At 36.5% G+C, this 16,300-nt stretch overlaps 1 protein-coding gene across 5 annotated transcripts in view; it reads right to left on the bottom strand.

The window, feature by feature from the left end:
- Window positions 1–11,704: 11,704 nt before the first annotated feature.
- The window catches only part of LOC124161302 (sodium-independent sulfate anion transporter-like), an 80,787-nt gene continuing 76,191 nt past the window's right edge, over window positions 11,705–16,300 (bottom strand). For 4 of the 5 annotated variants that reach the window (XM_046537614.1, XM_046537637.1, XM_046537629.1 and 1 more), the window contains exons 11-12: window positions 15,203–15,356; window positions 11,705–12,224 (exon numbers count right to left, since the gene is read on the bottom strand). In XM_046537614.1, coding sequence (XP_046393570.1) covers window positions 12,046–12,224; window positions 15,203–15,356 — 333 coding nt within the window. In that variant the 3' untranslated portion in view covers window positions 11,705–12,045. Of the gene's footprint in view, window positions 12,225–13,443; window positions 13,899–15,202; window positions 15,357–16,300 lie in introns of those variants that run through there. The other variant, XM_046537623.1, reaches the window with a different exon arrangement.

Below are 16,300 nucleotides of genomic sequence, written 5' to 3'. Positions count from 1 at the left end.
ACCATACGCTCCATTTTTTCTCAGATTATGGCCGAATTTCTCGATTTTCTGGCTCAAATATCAATTTGTCATTAGGCCATCTTCGGGGGACGGAGAAAACTTAGCGGATGTGACTAGGCCGTTTTCCACTAGGCAGGTCGTCAAATGTGTCATACGGCACTATTCCCGATCAGCAGTGCGCGTGCCAATCAGAATTCCAAAGCGCAAGGCGAGAGGGTGGAAAGAAAAAATAAAGAACGAGCTTGAAGCCAATACAGAATACCTGTGCAACAGTTGCGTGGTAATATAGTCTTTTGTTCCCGTTTTTTTAAAGAAGAAAAATTTAAACACTTTCCGGGAATGAAAAGTTAGCTTATTTCCTAAAATGTGACGGTTTTGAAGAACCTCAATTCACTCTCCACACTCTTTATTTAGCCTGGAAGCGATAATGGTTTCATACTGTTACCTGAAGAACATCTAACGAAACAGTGAACCATGCAATAAAAAAAGGGATATGTTAGAAGCAGTTATAAGTTATTGTAAATCGTTAACTTAAGTGGTGGTTTTCATATGCCAGGTATGTTTTTTTGGTGTGGTTACGGCCCAGTGTTGTCAAGTGTAGCCTGAAAAAGAATTGTAATATAAATAAAGAATAAAATTGTTGAAAATCTGAAAAAAATAAGAGGGGTTGCTATAATTTTTGAGTGTCCGAATGGCGAGTTTTGAAAATGACTCAAAAATTCATTCTTGCATGCATTTATATTTTTTTCTGAGTGCACACGAGGATATGTGTATAAAAGTATTTTAATTTCAATTAAATTTCGCTGGAAACACTGCGTATCAATATAATAGCAGGATCTTGGGATTGGGCTCAGACAGTCATGTTTGACTCGCCGCCTCCGTATCCAACGAAAACGAGGGATAGCAAGCGAAGCGAAACGAAAACACTTCATTTCGACCCGGTGGGAAACGAAAACACGAGGCCTAGGTTTAGTTTCGTTCCCACACTAAATTAAATCACCAAGGAGTTCAGTTTAGACCGAGGACGAAACTTTACTCCCGGGAATGGAACTAAACTAAGCGAAACTCCGCTGCTCATAGTTAAGTTTCGATCCCAAAATTTGAGTGGATGGAAACAAGAGAGAATAGTTTCGACCCATTACGTTTGACATACGTGTGGATTGGTTAAAACACTGAGCGTAAAAATCAAATGGCCAGTTTACGTTCACCTTTCTCCTATTAGTGGTAAAAATATGAGTGCCCCATGCATCTAATGGGGGTAGGCCGAGCCTCTACTTCATTCAACCATATTTCGTACTCGGTGTGTGGGTCGAAACTAAACTGTTCGAAGGTGAAGCACGTGGTCTTTTCGGTGCGAAACATTACCTGCGTTTCGTTTCGTCTCAGATTTTTACTTTAGTTTTGACCCGAAGTTGTTTTGACTCCGATTTCGTTTCGACCCTGAGTTTAGCTCCCCGGGTTTAAATCCATTTCGTTTCGTATCTAAATTTCGCTCCTGAGAACGAAACTATTGGAATTCTACTGGTTTTGACTTACGTTCAATTTCTATTGCCATCCCTGCCGAAAAATTCCGGTTACCTCGGTGCCCATGCCTTGCCTCCCGTTGACGCCCGACATCTGTCGGTAGCACGAATGTTACAAAAGAGGATCCTTAGGTCGACCTCTAAATGCGTTGTCACCCCCCGCACATTTAAATGGGATTGTAAAGTCGTCACTCCTGTCGGTAACGGACAAATTGATCCCAGTTTCACTGGGAAATAAGTTATAATCAGGGGTGTTAACCGAAATTTGTATACATGATAATGTGAACTATCAAATTCATTACTCTCCCATGCTATTCCTCGCAATTACAAACATTATAATGCAAAATATTGGAAAAAAGGGTCGAATAGGGTGGTTTCCTTTCATTTTTTTATTGCCTAAATCGAAAGATTAATACTCCTGGAGTACGTATTTCACGCTTTTAGATTTTTTAATGACGATATCTATTTTTCGCGATTAAATGAAAAGTGAAAATTTTCAAGCGCGCGAAAACGCGACGGGTAAGTATGAATGCCGGGAAAACTCTGTGTGACGTTGTTCTGGTTCCCCCTGCCGCAAGTGAGGTGACCTTGGGGCGAGGCTTTGAGCGCTGATACGACGCAGGATGCTAGCAGGTAGCAGAGTACCCTGCTCGCTGGTAGCGCTTGGCTTAAATAAGGATTATTAATACCTTATCAAACGAAGAAAACTTTCCGACCTTAGCCAGTTTTAATAATAATTATCATAAGGTTAATAAGTTTTTATTAAGACATGTTACTATGAGCTCTGTGCCTCATGCATGAATTGGTAATCTCAGACGATGTAAAACTCCTATCTTCTCGTATAGAAAATAGGTCCCTGTGACGTCACGTGACGTGGCATCGCATGCGCGCCAATCTGGCCTTTTTCAAATGAGGATAAAGTTTGACCCTTGCCATTCGTCTAAACCGGTATTTCAAAAACCAAATAATTTGTATATTATGAATACACTAATGGTGGGTAACGAATCGCAATCAATGCCTTTCGCTTTCTTTGATCAAGGAAACTACCCTATTGCACTCATCACCGCGTCGCGGGAACTTTTGAGAACCGATTAAAATGCGACCGATGTGGCAACAGAAATAAACCTTCTGGGTGATAGCATTGGGTCTCCTATATGCAGTTCTCTTGAGAGCTGCGATGGTATTCACCGATTCAGTTACTGGCGAGCCGCCTCCGATTAAAAGTCAATATGTAAAAAGCTAATGTGATTAGGACCAAAAATTGGTTCGCATGAACTGAAGAGAACACATTAATGCGTAATAATAGGTTATTACATTAACTAGTTGACATTAGATCGTAAATGAGATAATTTTTAGCACATTTTGGATTCTGAATTGTAATAGCAATTTTTCAGGTACATTTAAGTTCTTAAACTGTCACATGAATCGTTATAATTTCATAAAATTTTAAAAACGAAAAAATATTGATAGGTAATACCTATTACGATTTTGATCAGTAGGTAGTTATGTTTCAGTGGTGTTATGAGTCCATTCAGAATAGATTTCTCCGGATTAATATATTAAAATTACAACAATATTTGACTCGCATTGATTAGTTTTTCATAGATTATTTATTTCTATTACAGCTACATTTCAGTCTACACGGGCATGGCTCAAAAACCAAACCAAGCAGCCATAGCGGCCACGTTACAACTACCGCGAATACTAATGAAATACCAAGGATAATAACATCTCCTAACACCTCCTTTATATTAAAAATTCCTGAAGTTTTAGCCTGTCTATTACTATTTACAAGTGAATAATCTTTCCTGTTGTTTATATAATTTACAGACAACACGGTAAAAGAAAAGGACGCATCAAATAATTCGCGTCAATCATGAGTAATCGGTAACTCAGATAGAAAGCAAAGCAAAAATCGCTTCGAAAAGCGCCGCTCCAACCCTGGAACTAGTTTGCACCCCCTCTAGTGACGTCGCTTTCACTATAGCCACAGTGCATACAATTCCACCAGAATTCGAAGCAGGACCCCTCTGAAAGAATATGGGGCAATGCCCATATGTCTGCTGGTTTAAGGGAGTGTGTCACAGTGAAAGGCCGTTTGAGACAACTAGTAAATAAACGCCAATGTCCGCGGGAAGGGGGAGGCGACAGAAGCGAGGAGTGGAAAGTCGGCGAGTGACTCGTGCTCATCCGTGGAATGCATGGAGGCAGCTCGCACCTGTTACATCGCCTTATTTCATTGAGCAGCCCACGAATATTAAAAAGGAGGATTCTGGAGTCGGCCTCCAGATGTGTTGTCAACAACCGAGCATTTAAATGGGTTTACAAAAGTCTCCACTCGCGTCGCTGACGGACAAAATTCATCAGTTTCATGGGTAATAAGGTATAAAGGCCTGGTTAAACGGTACATTAACACTTACAAGTAAATATACGTTTTCGTGAATGATTTTGGTGGACCGGAATGGAACATGTACGAATGCATGAACCAAAATAGAACAGGTTCTATTTACTGTTCACACGTTCATGCCTTTGTACATTTTGGGGTGGTTATACGATGATTTTTCCTGTTCATTCTTGCGTTCATGCATTCATACATTAACTTGTACGAGTTTAAGTACAAAGAAAGTTAATGTCAGTTAAGCTCAGGCCTTAATGAGAGGTTTTGATCAAAATTTATTTGCATGATGATGTTATCTATCAAATTCATAAAAGCTCAATGCTGTTCCTCGTAATTGGCCTCTTTAATAGCTACCTAAAGTTACTCCTTTGTATGTAATAAATTCTATTCTGTACGTTTTTCTTTTTGGAGTAATAAACAATTTAATTTATAATTTATTTATTTTTATTATTACAAAAATGGTACTGCAAAATATTGGAAGAAAAGTGGATCGCATTGAACTCATTACAGCACCGCGGACATTTTTGAAAACCGATTAAAATGTATCCGAAGTAGCAACGTAAGTCACCCCATATGGGATGGAATTGGGCCTCCTCCATGAGGTCCCCTTGGAACAGCCGCTGAAATTCATGCTGCATGCGACCCCTCCTATACTCTCGTCCTACAATCAATTTACCGGGAAAGCCTAAGATCCTTCGCCTCTCTTCTGCTAGTTTCTCCACCTCACTTGCGATGCTTTCGACCGTTATATTCGGCCGACTTTTGGATAGTAATTATTCTATGTCCTATTTATTTTGATTTGAATCAGTAATCATTCATTGTGGACTATTCAGTGATTGAATATTGATTGATATTCAATGATTCATAGATTTAGAGGACGCATACCTCCCCCTTGGCTATTTTTTCGATAACGGATTACTTGCGTTAAACTTATGCTATCATCTAAAAGTTTTCAGCGCAAGTAGAGTGAATCATGTTCAATATTTGCCTGTATCTCAAATATATAAAGTTTCTCCTAAGAAAAAAACTAAAATTTGAAAGGTTAAATTATCAAATACAAGATATAATTATTTAAATTATCATAAGGACATGTTCCACGATCAAAACATTCCTGATTCCAGATTATTACTTCTCTCATTACCCGATGCCGATGGAGAGAGTTTTTTGCTGTTTTCTTTACAGAAAAGTTTCTTTACAAAAAATTATTTAATCCCAATTTTATTTCCACAAATGTTTCCTCAAGATTGATTTCTTTCTTTTTTGATTAATTACTTATCTCAAACAGATTTTGCGCCTCAAAATTCCTAAACTTTAAGCAAAAACTAAAATAAGAATTTCCTTGTGCTGCACTTCCCTTTCAAGAATGCTGGAAATCACGGGGTAAAAATGCAAAATCTCATGAAAACTGTGGAATTCAAAAATTCCTCTGGCGTTAAGAATAGCTACCTTAAATGATTGGAATTTTCGACTGCCTAAAAGCACTTCAAAATATTAACTGGGAATACCTGGCTGAGAAGTGAAGTTCAGACACCAGAAAATGGTAAGCAGGGTACAGTTTTTTCTTTTAATGGACTTTTTCCAATCATTATAAGAAAAGCAGATGGAAAGTGTGTGTTGCGGGTTGCTGAAAACAGGAAAATATTACTCATGGGGACATATGCCCATCATATTAAGATTTCAGTTCCGACGTTCATTACAGCTTCTATCATTTTACAAGGCCCTTTTGATTGGAAAACCAGGGACCTGGAGCAGCTGGGGAGCGGAGTTAATTTTCATCGCGTCTACCTTGCAAAAATGCAGTTTGTACTTTCCACACTTATTTTAATACTCGGCAACTTGTTTCGATATGCTCTACGTCATTCTCAAACTCAACTTTCACCCGCCATCAACTTCTAGATTCCACTCCCCTATTTATTACCACTTTGACATTATGGTATTATTTATTATTGTTCCTCTTCTGAATCAAAGCTGATCATCGTCCTGTGGCTCCGGGGGCTCCGGACCCCCCCCCCCCCCCCGCCAGAAAATAAAAACAAAATTATTTTCCTTCATAAAAGAAAACGAAAATATTGAAAAATCAGGACTTTAAATAATATTTCTTTAAAAAATGAAGTTTTTTCGATTATTAAAAGTGTTAAAATTAGTTTAAAAACCAGTACTTTGTACCCTGTTTTTCAAACATTTTCCCCAATGGTTTTGGACCTCCCCAACCCCCAAACGAAATTCCTGGCTACGCCGCAGGCAGACATGTTCCGTTTAACACTACAGTTTCAGCCACCCGGGAATTGTAATGAACATTGACCACTCACGATCGGTTTACAAAACCCGTCGGATGGTTCATGCCTTGGTATTTTCGGTGAAGTTCATATAAGCAAGAAAGAATTTTCACATAATTTAGTCGTCACAGACTATTAAAATTTAGACAGAGGATGAATGTACTACCAATAAATAATACAGCACATAAGTTTTGATGATGGTTTTTGAGTTAGATGAGTTTTTGAAGACAAAAGTGAGCTCATATACACCAAGGATGAAATTCGCCATGAAATAATCAATTGACTTTACCAGAAATAGGGTAGTTTCCTTCATCAGAGAAAACGAAAGGCATTGATTGCGATTCGTTACCCACCATTACTGTATTCATAATATACAAATTATTTGGTTTTAGAAATGCCGGTTTTGACGAATGGCAAGGGTCAATTTTATCCTCATTTGAAAAAGGCCAGATTGGCGCCCATGCGATGCCACTCCACGTGACGTCACAGGGACCTATTTTCTATACGAGTAGATAGGAGTTTTACATCGTCTGAGGTTACCAATTCATGCATGAGGCACAGAGCTCAGGGAAACATCTCTTAATAATCACCTGTTAAAATTGCCTAAGGTCGGAAAGTTTCCTTCGTTTGATAGGGTAATAATAATCCTTATTTAAGCCAAGCGCTACCAGCTAGCATGGTACTCGGCTACCTGCTAGCATACTGCGTCGTATCCGCACTCAGAGCCTCGCCCCAAGGTCACCTCACTTGCGGCAGCGGGAACCAGAACGACGTCACACGGAGTTTTCCCGGCATTCATACTTAGTGGTCGCGTTTTCGCGCGCTTGAAAATTTTCACTTTTCATTTAATCGCGAAAAATAGATATCGTCATTTAAAAATCTAAAAACGTGAAATACGTACTCCAGGAGTGATAATCTTTCGATTTAGGAAATAAAAAAATAATGTGAAACCACCCTATTGAACCCGGATATTATACAATCATATATATCAATACCCTAGAATGCCGATCAGGTATCCTATCAACCACACCACCAGACCAAATTTTTTTGCAAGGCGAATCTCAGACTGGGCTAACCGAGCATGTCGTTGTCGTGTTCACACTGTGTCACGTGTGATGGAGATCGTCCTTACTAAACCACTGTCGGAGAATAAACCAGTCTTAGTCCCTATACCACGACGGACTGTTTCAAAGCACCGCATAGAACTAGTGAATTTGTACGCAGTCACCCACAAAGGTGCAAAGTTATATGCATCAAGGATGGGATTCGCCATGAAAATGAGCTCACCTGTCGGTCGCCTCCTCCAAAAGCTTTACCATCACCCACGTCGAGAATCAAATACGTCGGTAAAATAGGATAGTTGAGGTTAGAACCAGGGGCGCATCCAGGATTTTTTTCTGGGGGGGGGGGGGGGTCTGACAGACAAACGGTCCTCTCATAATTGAGATTGAAAACAACATACAACAATTACGGTACGAAATTTTCTTTTTATTTTAATATGAAAGTTATTAATATAAAATTTATTGATTGAGGCTCCGTAATACATACGAAACAAAACGAATGTAATGATATCCGTATAAAATATCTTGTCTACTTTTTAAACGTTTGGGGGGGGGGGGGGTCTTAAATATTAATGAAAAGTCATGGTAAACAAGTATATTTTCAAAATGAAACTAAAAAAAAACGGTGTTAATCGCAAAATATTATTCGAGATCAAGACTAATACTAAACGTAGCCAGTAACGAATTTAAAGTGCAATCGGTACCTCAGTTTTTCATGTATCTCAAGAAAGTTATCCTTAGTTCTTTCTCTCAGTGGATTTAGTGATTTAGGTACTGTCAATATCCGTTGATCGTGGTATTGATGATGTGATCGTGGTTCGGTTATATTTTACCTATTATTTTACCTTGGTATCGCGGTAGCCAAGAATGTTATTTCTTAGTGAAAGCTCTTGCTGCATGTCATCACAGCTGTATTTTGAGTTTTCGGGTCTACTCCGCGCATTATGTTCGAGCTGGTGATTTTTGCAGAAGTGAATAGGCAGGGCAGTATTTCAAATACAAGTATTTTAAAATACGTATTTAAGATACATGCTTAGTTTGTAATTGGTATTTAAAATACATGACCTTAATGTATCTTATATTTTGTATTTCAAATACAGATATTTGGTATTTTCCCGTTCCAAAATAAAAAAAAATACATTTGTGAAATACTTTTGAAGTAGCTCTGATAACACTTCTGTAACATTATGCTTCAGAGATTACTTCGTTTTCATTAGAATCGTTTTCTTCATTTTTGCAATTATCCTTAACGTGCTAAAGCATGTTATATATTTTTAAGATCTCTTAGTTTCAATGCAATTGTATTTTGTATTTGAAAAGGTATTTAAAATAATATTTTGCAGTTCGTTTTTCAAATACCCAAGTCTAAGGTATTTTGTATTTTGCATTTCAAATAAATTTGGAGTGGTATTTTGAATTTTGTTATTTCAAATACTCCTCGGCCTGTATCTTGTCCAGCTCTGTGAATAGGTCAGCTTTTCAGTGGAGGGAACTTACAACCGTTCATGGAAGCATATGATATAAAAAGCTTGCAATTGTGGTCTGGCCAGGTCCGCTGGTCGGCAATCGCTGAGGGCCCCCAAAACTCATATGTCTATCGTGAAGTGTGTATGAAATGTGCAATAAAAAAGACTCAAGATTACTTGAACCAAAGTTTTTTTGCAATTATAAAATACTGAGTTTTCATTAGTTGCTTTGTTATAGCATGCTCAGTGCAAATATTTATATAAACACCAAATAAAATAAAGGTCTCACAGGAGAAAAGAGAACCTGATGCTTTTTCTGTACGGGTTATTCCAAATGGTCATTTTATAGTTTTTTTTATATTTTAGTGGAGTTTCAAGGAACAAATTCACTAAATAGATAATAGACCCGTAATATGTTATTAAATGTTATAAAATTCTGCGAAATTCTTACTTTTATTTGTATTTTTTCTTATGGAATTTCTATTTTCATGGAATTTCATTTTTCATTTCTTTTAACTGCTTTTATGAGCCAGAATCAAATGAGAAAAAATCAAGAATTTTTACGAGTCAAAAGCCATCTCCAGGTATGTAACTTCCTAAAAATTTCCAGGCAAGGAGCCCTCAATCCCCAAGGTTAAAGGGGACTCCATAATGAGAGCCAGTTGAGTGCCCCCAACCACTCCTGCATAGAGGCAGTGGCTGATACATGGCATGCACCCCACCCACTATTGTGGGGCCACCCATATTGCCAAATGTTGCAGAAACACAATTGCAACCTTTTTATATCATAAGATGTCATTACCTTTTATACGTGTATAAGTGTATAATCACATAAATTAAAACTTTCTTAAACTTTGCATACTGTAGTAACATATCAAGATTGGGGGTCCGCCCCCCCCCCCCCCCCTCAAAAATAAAAGCACATTTGCTTTCCTTCATAAAAGAAAATAAAATATTGAAAAATAGTGAATTTAGCAAATATTTCTTCAAAAAATAAAGTTTTTTTTCAATTATGAAAAGTGTTAAAATTAGTTTAAAGCCCTCTGCTTAGTACCCTGTTTTTCAAAAATTTTCCCCCCTGGTTTTGGACCTCCCTGAACGAAATTCCTGGCTACGCCGCTGTCATCGTCCAAGTTATCATTTGCTCTTTCATCGAATTTGATGTTGTATTTATGAGTAACCAAGCTAGATTAATCAAAGTGGATATTCTAACTTTCAAAATATATTACAAATAAATTAAAATGAAATGCAATTTTTACTATTTATTCAGTTTAATTATTCATAAGCATTAATTTTGCCTCATTTTATTTCCCTTGCCATATATCTGTACCCAGCAAAGGGCAATGATGGCCTCCTGAAAAGCAAACATAATTAATGGTTTTAAAGTTTTGAACAAGCTCTCTTCAAATCCAAGAAAAATTATATAATATAGAATTAGATAAGATGCAAGAACTCCCCTATCTTGGTGGCCTTTTGTTGGACGGATCTCTCAGCAAGGGCAGAATATAGTTTCATTAAAAATATAGGAATAGGGATAATTTTTGAAGAATATAACATTAAATGATGGTTGGAGAATACCTGTGGTAATTAACCCTATAGTGTTCTATAGAACCCCCGAAATTCCTTTCCCCCTATGACACATGGGCGTACCCAGCGAGGGGTAGCAGGGCGCAGCTGCCTCCCCTAGAAGCAAAAGTAAATTTAGTTCAAATCGAAAGCATTTTTTTATATTCAAAGTGATATTAGTATAAAACGTAGATAAAAATAAATATATTTTTTTGAGAAAATTATTTAAAAAACTAATAATGCGCTGCTATATTTTCTTGAAATTTTAGTTTCCTTAAACTTTCATATGTTACAACTTGAACGACCAAGGCTTGCTCCCCCTGGTTTTGATCCTGAGAATACCCTTGCTGCGGCAGCATAGGGTATCAAATTATTCCTCTCTGTGTTATCTGCATATAAATTCAAATAGTTGTGGGTGCTCACATTAGCGCCTTTACAGACCACTTGTTTCATTTTTCTGTTTGAAGTCAATCACATTTTAGGCTGAATCATGAAGTGCTCGAACAGGCCGGCAGTAGTTTTACCAAAACCTTAACCCTTGTTTGGGAATGTTTCACTACCCCATGATTTGGGTACTGAGGGGCTAATTATTAGAATCTGGATTTGGAGCATATCACAATTGCTGTATCAATGAAGGGCAGAATTACTTGGAATAAAACTAGTAAGGGAAAATGTGGCTTTATAGTTCACGAATATAATTTTATAATAATTAGCAGAGTATCTTGCTTTTATCCTGGGGACTACTATTTTTTCCCCGAATCCACTAAACTCAGAATCGATGACTTCTCTATTGTCTTTATCATCTGCATAATCTGAAGATAATTCATCAGTGTCTATCCGATTTCATGCTGCCAATTTTGTTCACTCTGTTATGATATTTCTATTGTAAGTCAATAAAACCTACACGATAGTGATGACAAATTGTTTTGCTGAATTTGGTGGGATTGAATGGAAAAACAGGTTATGGAAATCAGGGATGTGGACTTATGGGTGGAAAAAGGCTGTGGAAATATTTGTGGGATAACTTGTAGCAAAATTGTTGCCATTGCAGAAACTCTTGCCACTGTAAATTTTGAACTAAAATTGAGGATTTATCAAAAAATAGGAGAATAACCAGGAACTCTACCCTCTCTTTGACAAGTTTAATAAATTAAATGTTTAATTTTTTATTGGATGATAAGTTGATGAGGTCTCATGTTAAGGATCTGAAAAAATTCTATAACTTTCATCCTTTTGACTGACCCTGACCAAAATGGAAAATGAAATTTTTGCCTGATGAATCCGAAACTCTGATCATTGAATTGCAAAGCAAAATGTGTGTTTCATATCATATTGAATGTTATGTCGTTTTTAATTTACTATATATATTTTTATATAATTTTTATTTTTATTCACGCTAAATAAAAATGCGCAGTTAAAAAAATCATATTTTATTTTTTTACAAGAGATATAATAAAATATAATAATTATTTTTTCATAAATCAGCTTCACATTCTCTATTTATATAAATCTCACAAAACACCCTCTTTTTAGTGTTGGTCATTGACTAGAATAAAAAAAGAGGGGACACACTGTCTATTTCACATTTCCCAAAACATTCTAATGTCCCCTTGTCCACTCTACCACTTACAATGAGGCAATATCAGGAGCCTCTAGAGTATCACTTAAAGAGTTACATTGCCTCTCTCGCTCTGTCACACTTATGTCTGTCTGGCAATAAATTTTAGTTACATTTACACAAACACATGATTTCACTTAAACTTCTTCATGAGTAGCTGTATTGTTTGTATCACAAGCATCCGTGTATCCATTTGGAGTCGTTTTCGAAGGCACGCGATCTGTCTTTGATCTGCCGAGATCATGCTTCTCATCCCGGAAATTAATGTTCAGGGTGGTATTGGACATTGCTTTGGCTATATGTGATCCTTGACTCCCTGGAAAAAATAAACATCATAATGATAGAGGCACAAGCAGCAAAACTGTAATAATTATTTAAAGTTGAACAAAATATTATGCATGTGATTTAAGTAGTAATAGATGCATACTTTTACTATATGCTAACACATATATTTATAAATATTGGAGAATGCCTTCATTTCATGACAATTTTTGGTAATTTTTTTATCCCTTATGATAATGCATCCAAATTTCCCTAAATTACACCCCCTCATGAACTCAATAGCACAACTCAAGTCAGAGTATTTGGAAATGTCCTATATTATTAATAATGAAAAACACTTTGTTACTTCCACAAAATTCACAGTTTCTATTTTATTACCGGTTTTGGCTATTACACCATTTTCAAATTCATGTATGTATTTGATGGATGGATGGATTTGAAAATGGTGTAATAGCCGAAACCGGTAATAAAATATAAACTGTGAATTTTGTGGAAGTAACAAAGTGTTTTTTATTATTAATATGGAGCCCTTCCACCATGTAAAAGCCTCAAGTTTCGATTTAATGCCCTATATTAGTTGACATCAGGTTTCCCAAAATTATGACTTGCACTTAATTGCCAACATTTTTAGTAATCGCCAAACCGAATACATTCAAGGCTGCATATGCTTCATAGCATGGTAATATTACTCAGGGATGCCCACAGACTTCTTGTGGCCTGGGATAGAGTTTGGGTGTGAGGCCCCCCCAAAGAGAAATAGCATTTGAACTATTACTAATCTAAATTATCGGCCCCTTAACTCTGTGGTCTCAGGCATTCTGTAATATCTGAGCCAGGCAATATTATCAGGGCCCCCCCTGTTGGTGGCCATGATATTACTGTCTTGTTACTGTTATCCTGGTTAAACCAGTATCCTAAATTAACCAGAATTATAGACTCATTAATCTTCTCTGTTCTTCTCTTATGAAATGTTTTTTAATTCTCATTTGGTATATATTTGCTTCCTTCAGAATTAAAATACCTCTTTAATTAGAGGAATCCTATTTAAATTTATAAAAAAAATTTGAATACCTACTTATTCCCAAGATTGTATTCCCATTTTTAATACATCTGTGGGAAAATATATTCCAAGAAATACGGTACATATGTACCACATTTCTTCTAATATAGCCGCCTAATTTGGAGGCTTCAGTTTCAGAAAATTTTTTTATAAAATGTGTTTGAATATAGTCCCCCTTTACTTTTGCCATGGGCATTTATGGAAAAAAAGGGGAGACTATATTCAGATAAATATGGTATTTAGGTGAAATGATTACAAATGTAACAGATGCAGATAAATTTATGAGATAATATTAATTCACCTGATAACACATTTATTGATCGAAGATGAACTGAATGGAATATGTATGTAATTGCAAGGGAGGATAATCTTTCTTGCCGCTGCATACAACCGTTTTCAATGAAAGCTACAACTGCTAAAATATGGTGCATTTGATGATAATAAATCCAATTTTTGTACATAAAATTGTGGTAGATGACTACATATATGTATGAATGGTTCTTATTGCTTAGTATGGCCTTACCCAACTTTGTTACTTCCTTTAGGCTATGCTCTGATAAGATGGAATATCAGACCGCAACAATGGGGTTGTTGTGGCATGAGGTTGATTGCATGAGTAAAAATCTGCAATTTTTGGCAATCCCATGCCTAAAATTTGATTTGAACCATTCAAGTTATGAAAACATATAAATGAAGAATGCATGCTATTAATATCTCACTTGTTTCATTTGAATATCCATTCCTGGTATAAAAGTCTGAACCATTCTTAGTCCTCAAATCAATGTTGATTATTAATGATGCTAATGGACTATACTGGATTAAACAAGTAAGAGATTGTGCATGGCAATAGCATAAGGCCTTTTTATAACACAGGAATTTTTCTTCATTTTCTTTGTCAGCTGGATTTTACTTTAGTAATAATGAACATTACCTCATTTTGATGTATTTTAGCTTTTGATAACGAGTGAAATGAAAAAGATGCAGAAAAAAAATTATGAAATAAAGTTTGATGAAGCTATTGATGAAAGCAATAATGATGAACTGAAAACATGAGACCAAAAGGATGCAAAAGTTGAGTTTACTCAAAGTTTTACCCCACACTAAAATGTAATCAATTACCTAATCCCTACTTCAGAGGCGTAACTAGGAATATGTTTTGCGGGGAGATAGGGGTGGGTCTAGGGGGGAATGTTGTGCCATCGCAGGGCAAGCACACCCTCCCTGACTCCTTATTCACAGCTCGGTATTCGGTGACTCTCACTGCCATGATATTAATAAAAGATCTTTAACTTTAGCTCTTTTAGTGCGGCGGGCCGAAATATCGGCTCCTCCATAGCCCACTATTTAATTTGCTATAATTTGTTAAATTAGAATTATATTTCAGTAAAGGTAAAAATATTTTGTCAATGGTAACCAATCTAACCTCATCAATTTAACAAATCCGCATATGGATATGCAATAAAATAGCTTTGTGTTGTTTTTTTTTCTATTTCCTACATTTTATTGAAATAGCCTCCGAATTTCTCGCCAGTACCCCAGGAAGAAGGATAGCACTAAGAGGGTTAAAATAAAGAGATAGTTATTATTTTGCTAGAAAATAGTTTTAAATAATTTTTTCAATTCACTCAGGCTTTGGAGGAGATCCATCCCCCTCATCCCCCCCCTAAAGTTACGCCACTGCCATGCTTTATGTTGTTTCACTTCACGTACAACCTACTCATATATTAATGAAATATGAATACGCAATCAATCAATAATCGGAATACAGGTAATTCCAACGGATACTATTTTTCATGTAACTAGTGACTTATCTAATTGAAATTCGAATATTCTTTACATTTTGTTTTTTATCATTTAATACCAATGTATTCCAAAGCTGTACTCGGCACGGGTCTGAGCTTAACTATGTTTGCAACTTAGGCTAATAACGTTCACCTTTCTTAAATTCATACCTGCAAATAGTTTTTCCAGAGATTCCTCACAATGGAAGTATTCGAGCATTCCTGGGTCAATACCAAAGCATGTCTCAGCAACACTCCTCTTCCAGTTCCAAAGGATCACTGCATACTTTTTGGCCTCAATATCCTCAATCATTAACTTAATGCACTGTAAAGAATTGAATGGAATTAATTAGTAAGCATAACTAAAAGATCTTATTGGTATTATTGGAACCATATTTTGCATATGTAGATATGCAAAATCTCTAAATGCCAAGCATGCCCATATGGGTACGTTTAAGCCTTTTGTGCCAGACAATTGGGTATAGCCGACGGGCATTTTCATACACAGAAGATCTGATGTCGGGTATGGCTGTCACGGATTTTTCAACGCAAACAACAGGATGTTGGCTCTGGCCAATTCAAGGAAAGGGAAGCGACCACTGAGATAACCATTGTAGGATGCATTCAGGCCCAGCCTGATACCAAGCTTAGTGAGTCCTTAGGGCCACTCCTCGGCAATTAAGCCCAACCCTCACACTCATTTATGATCATCCTCACCGCAGGAATCTGTTGCAAAGTGTTTATACTGTCAATAGTTTTTTTCAATGCTATATTTTGTAGCATACTACAATTTTTTTATACTTTGAAATGAATTCCTTGTTTTGTTCTGTAAGTTAGCAATTTTTAAATGAAACTTTAGTGCCAAAAATAACAGACTTCCAGACTTATAGCCTTATTACCTTGTAATTACTAACTTTGTTGTTATTAATGCTAGAGACCCATTTAAAACTCCACAATGCTTAAAAAATGTTAGTAATTCTTTTAGAAGAGTAAATTATTAAAAATCAAATACAATATTAGGCTGAAAAAAACATGGGTAGCACAATAAGTTGACTGTGGATTCACACTATGATAGGGTTAGAGGGTGTAGTCCGGTGGCCAGGGTAAGAGAGGGGTGCCCCAAAGCATTGAACTGGGTTCCAAATGAGGGACAAAAATAACAGGGTAACCCCAAAAATGAGCTCCGTAATGAGAGTTTTAAAATATTATCATGCTAACCGTAGCACGGAAAACATTTTCCAATTGTAATGCCGGTAGGCGAGTCCTTAG

Source organism: Ischnura elegans, chromosome 1 (assembly GCF_921293095.1).
Source record: "Ischnura elegans chromosome 1, ioIscEleg1.1, whole genome shotgun sequence".
NCBI classification, from domain to species: domain Eukaryota; kingdom Metazoa; phylum Arthropoda; class Insecta; order Odonata; family Coenagrionidae; genus Ischnura; species Ischnura elegans.
The sequence above is the reverse complement of the archived record's forward strand: the minus strand, read 5'-3'. Positions and strand labels throughout refer to the sequence as shown.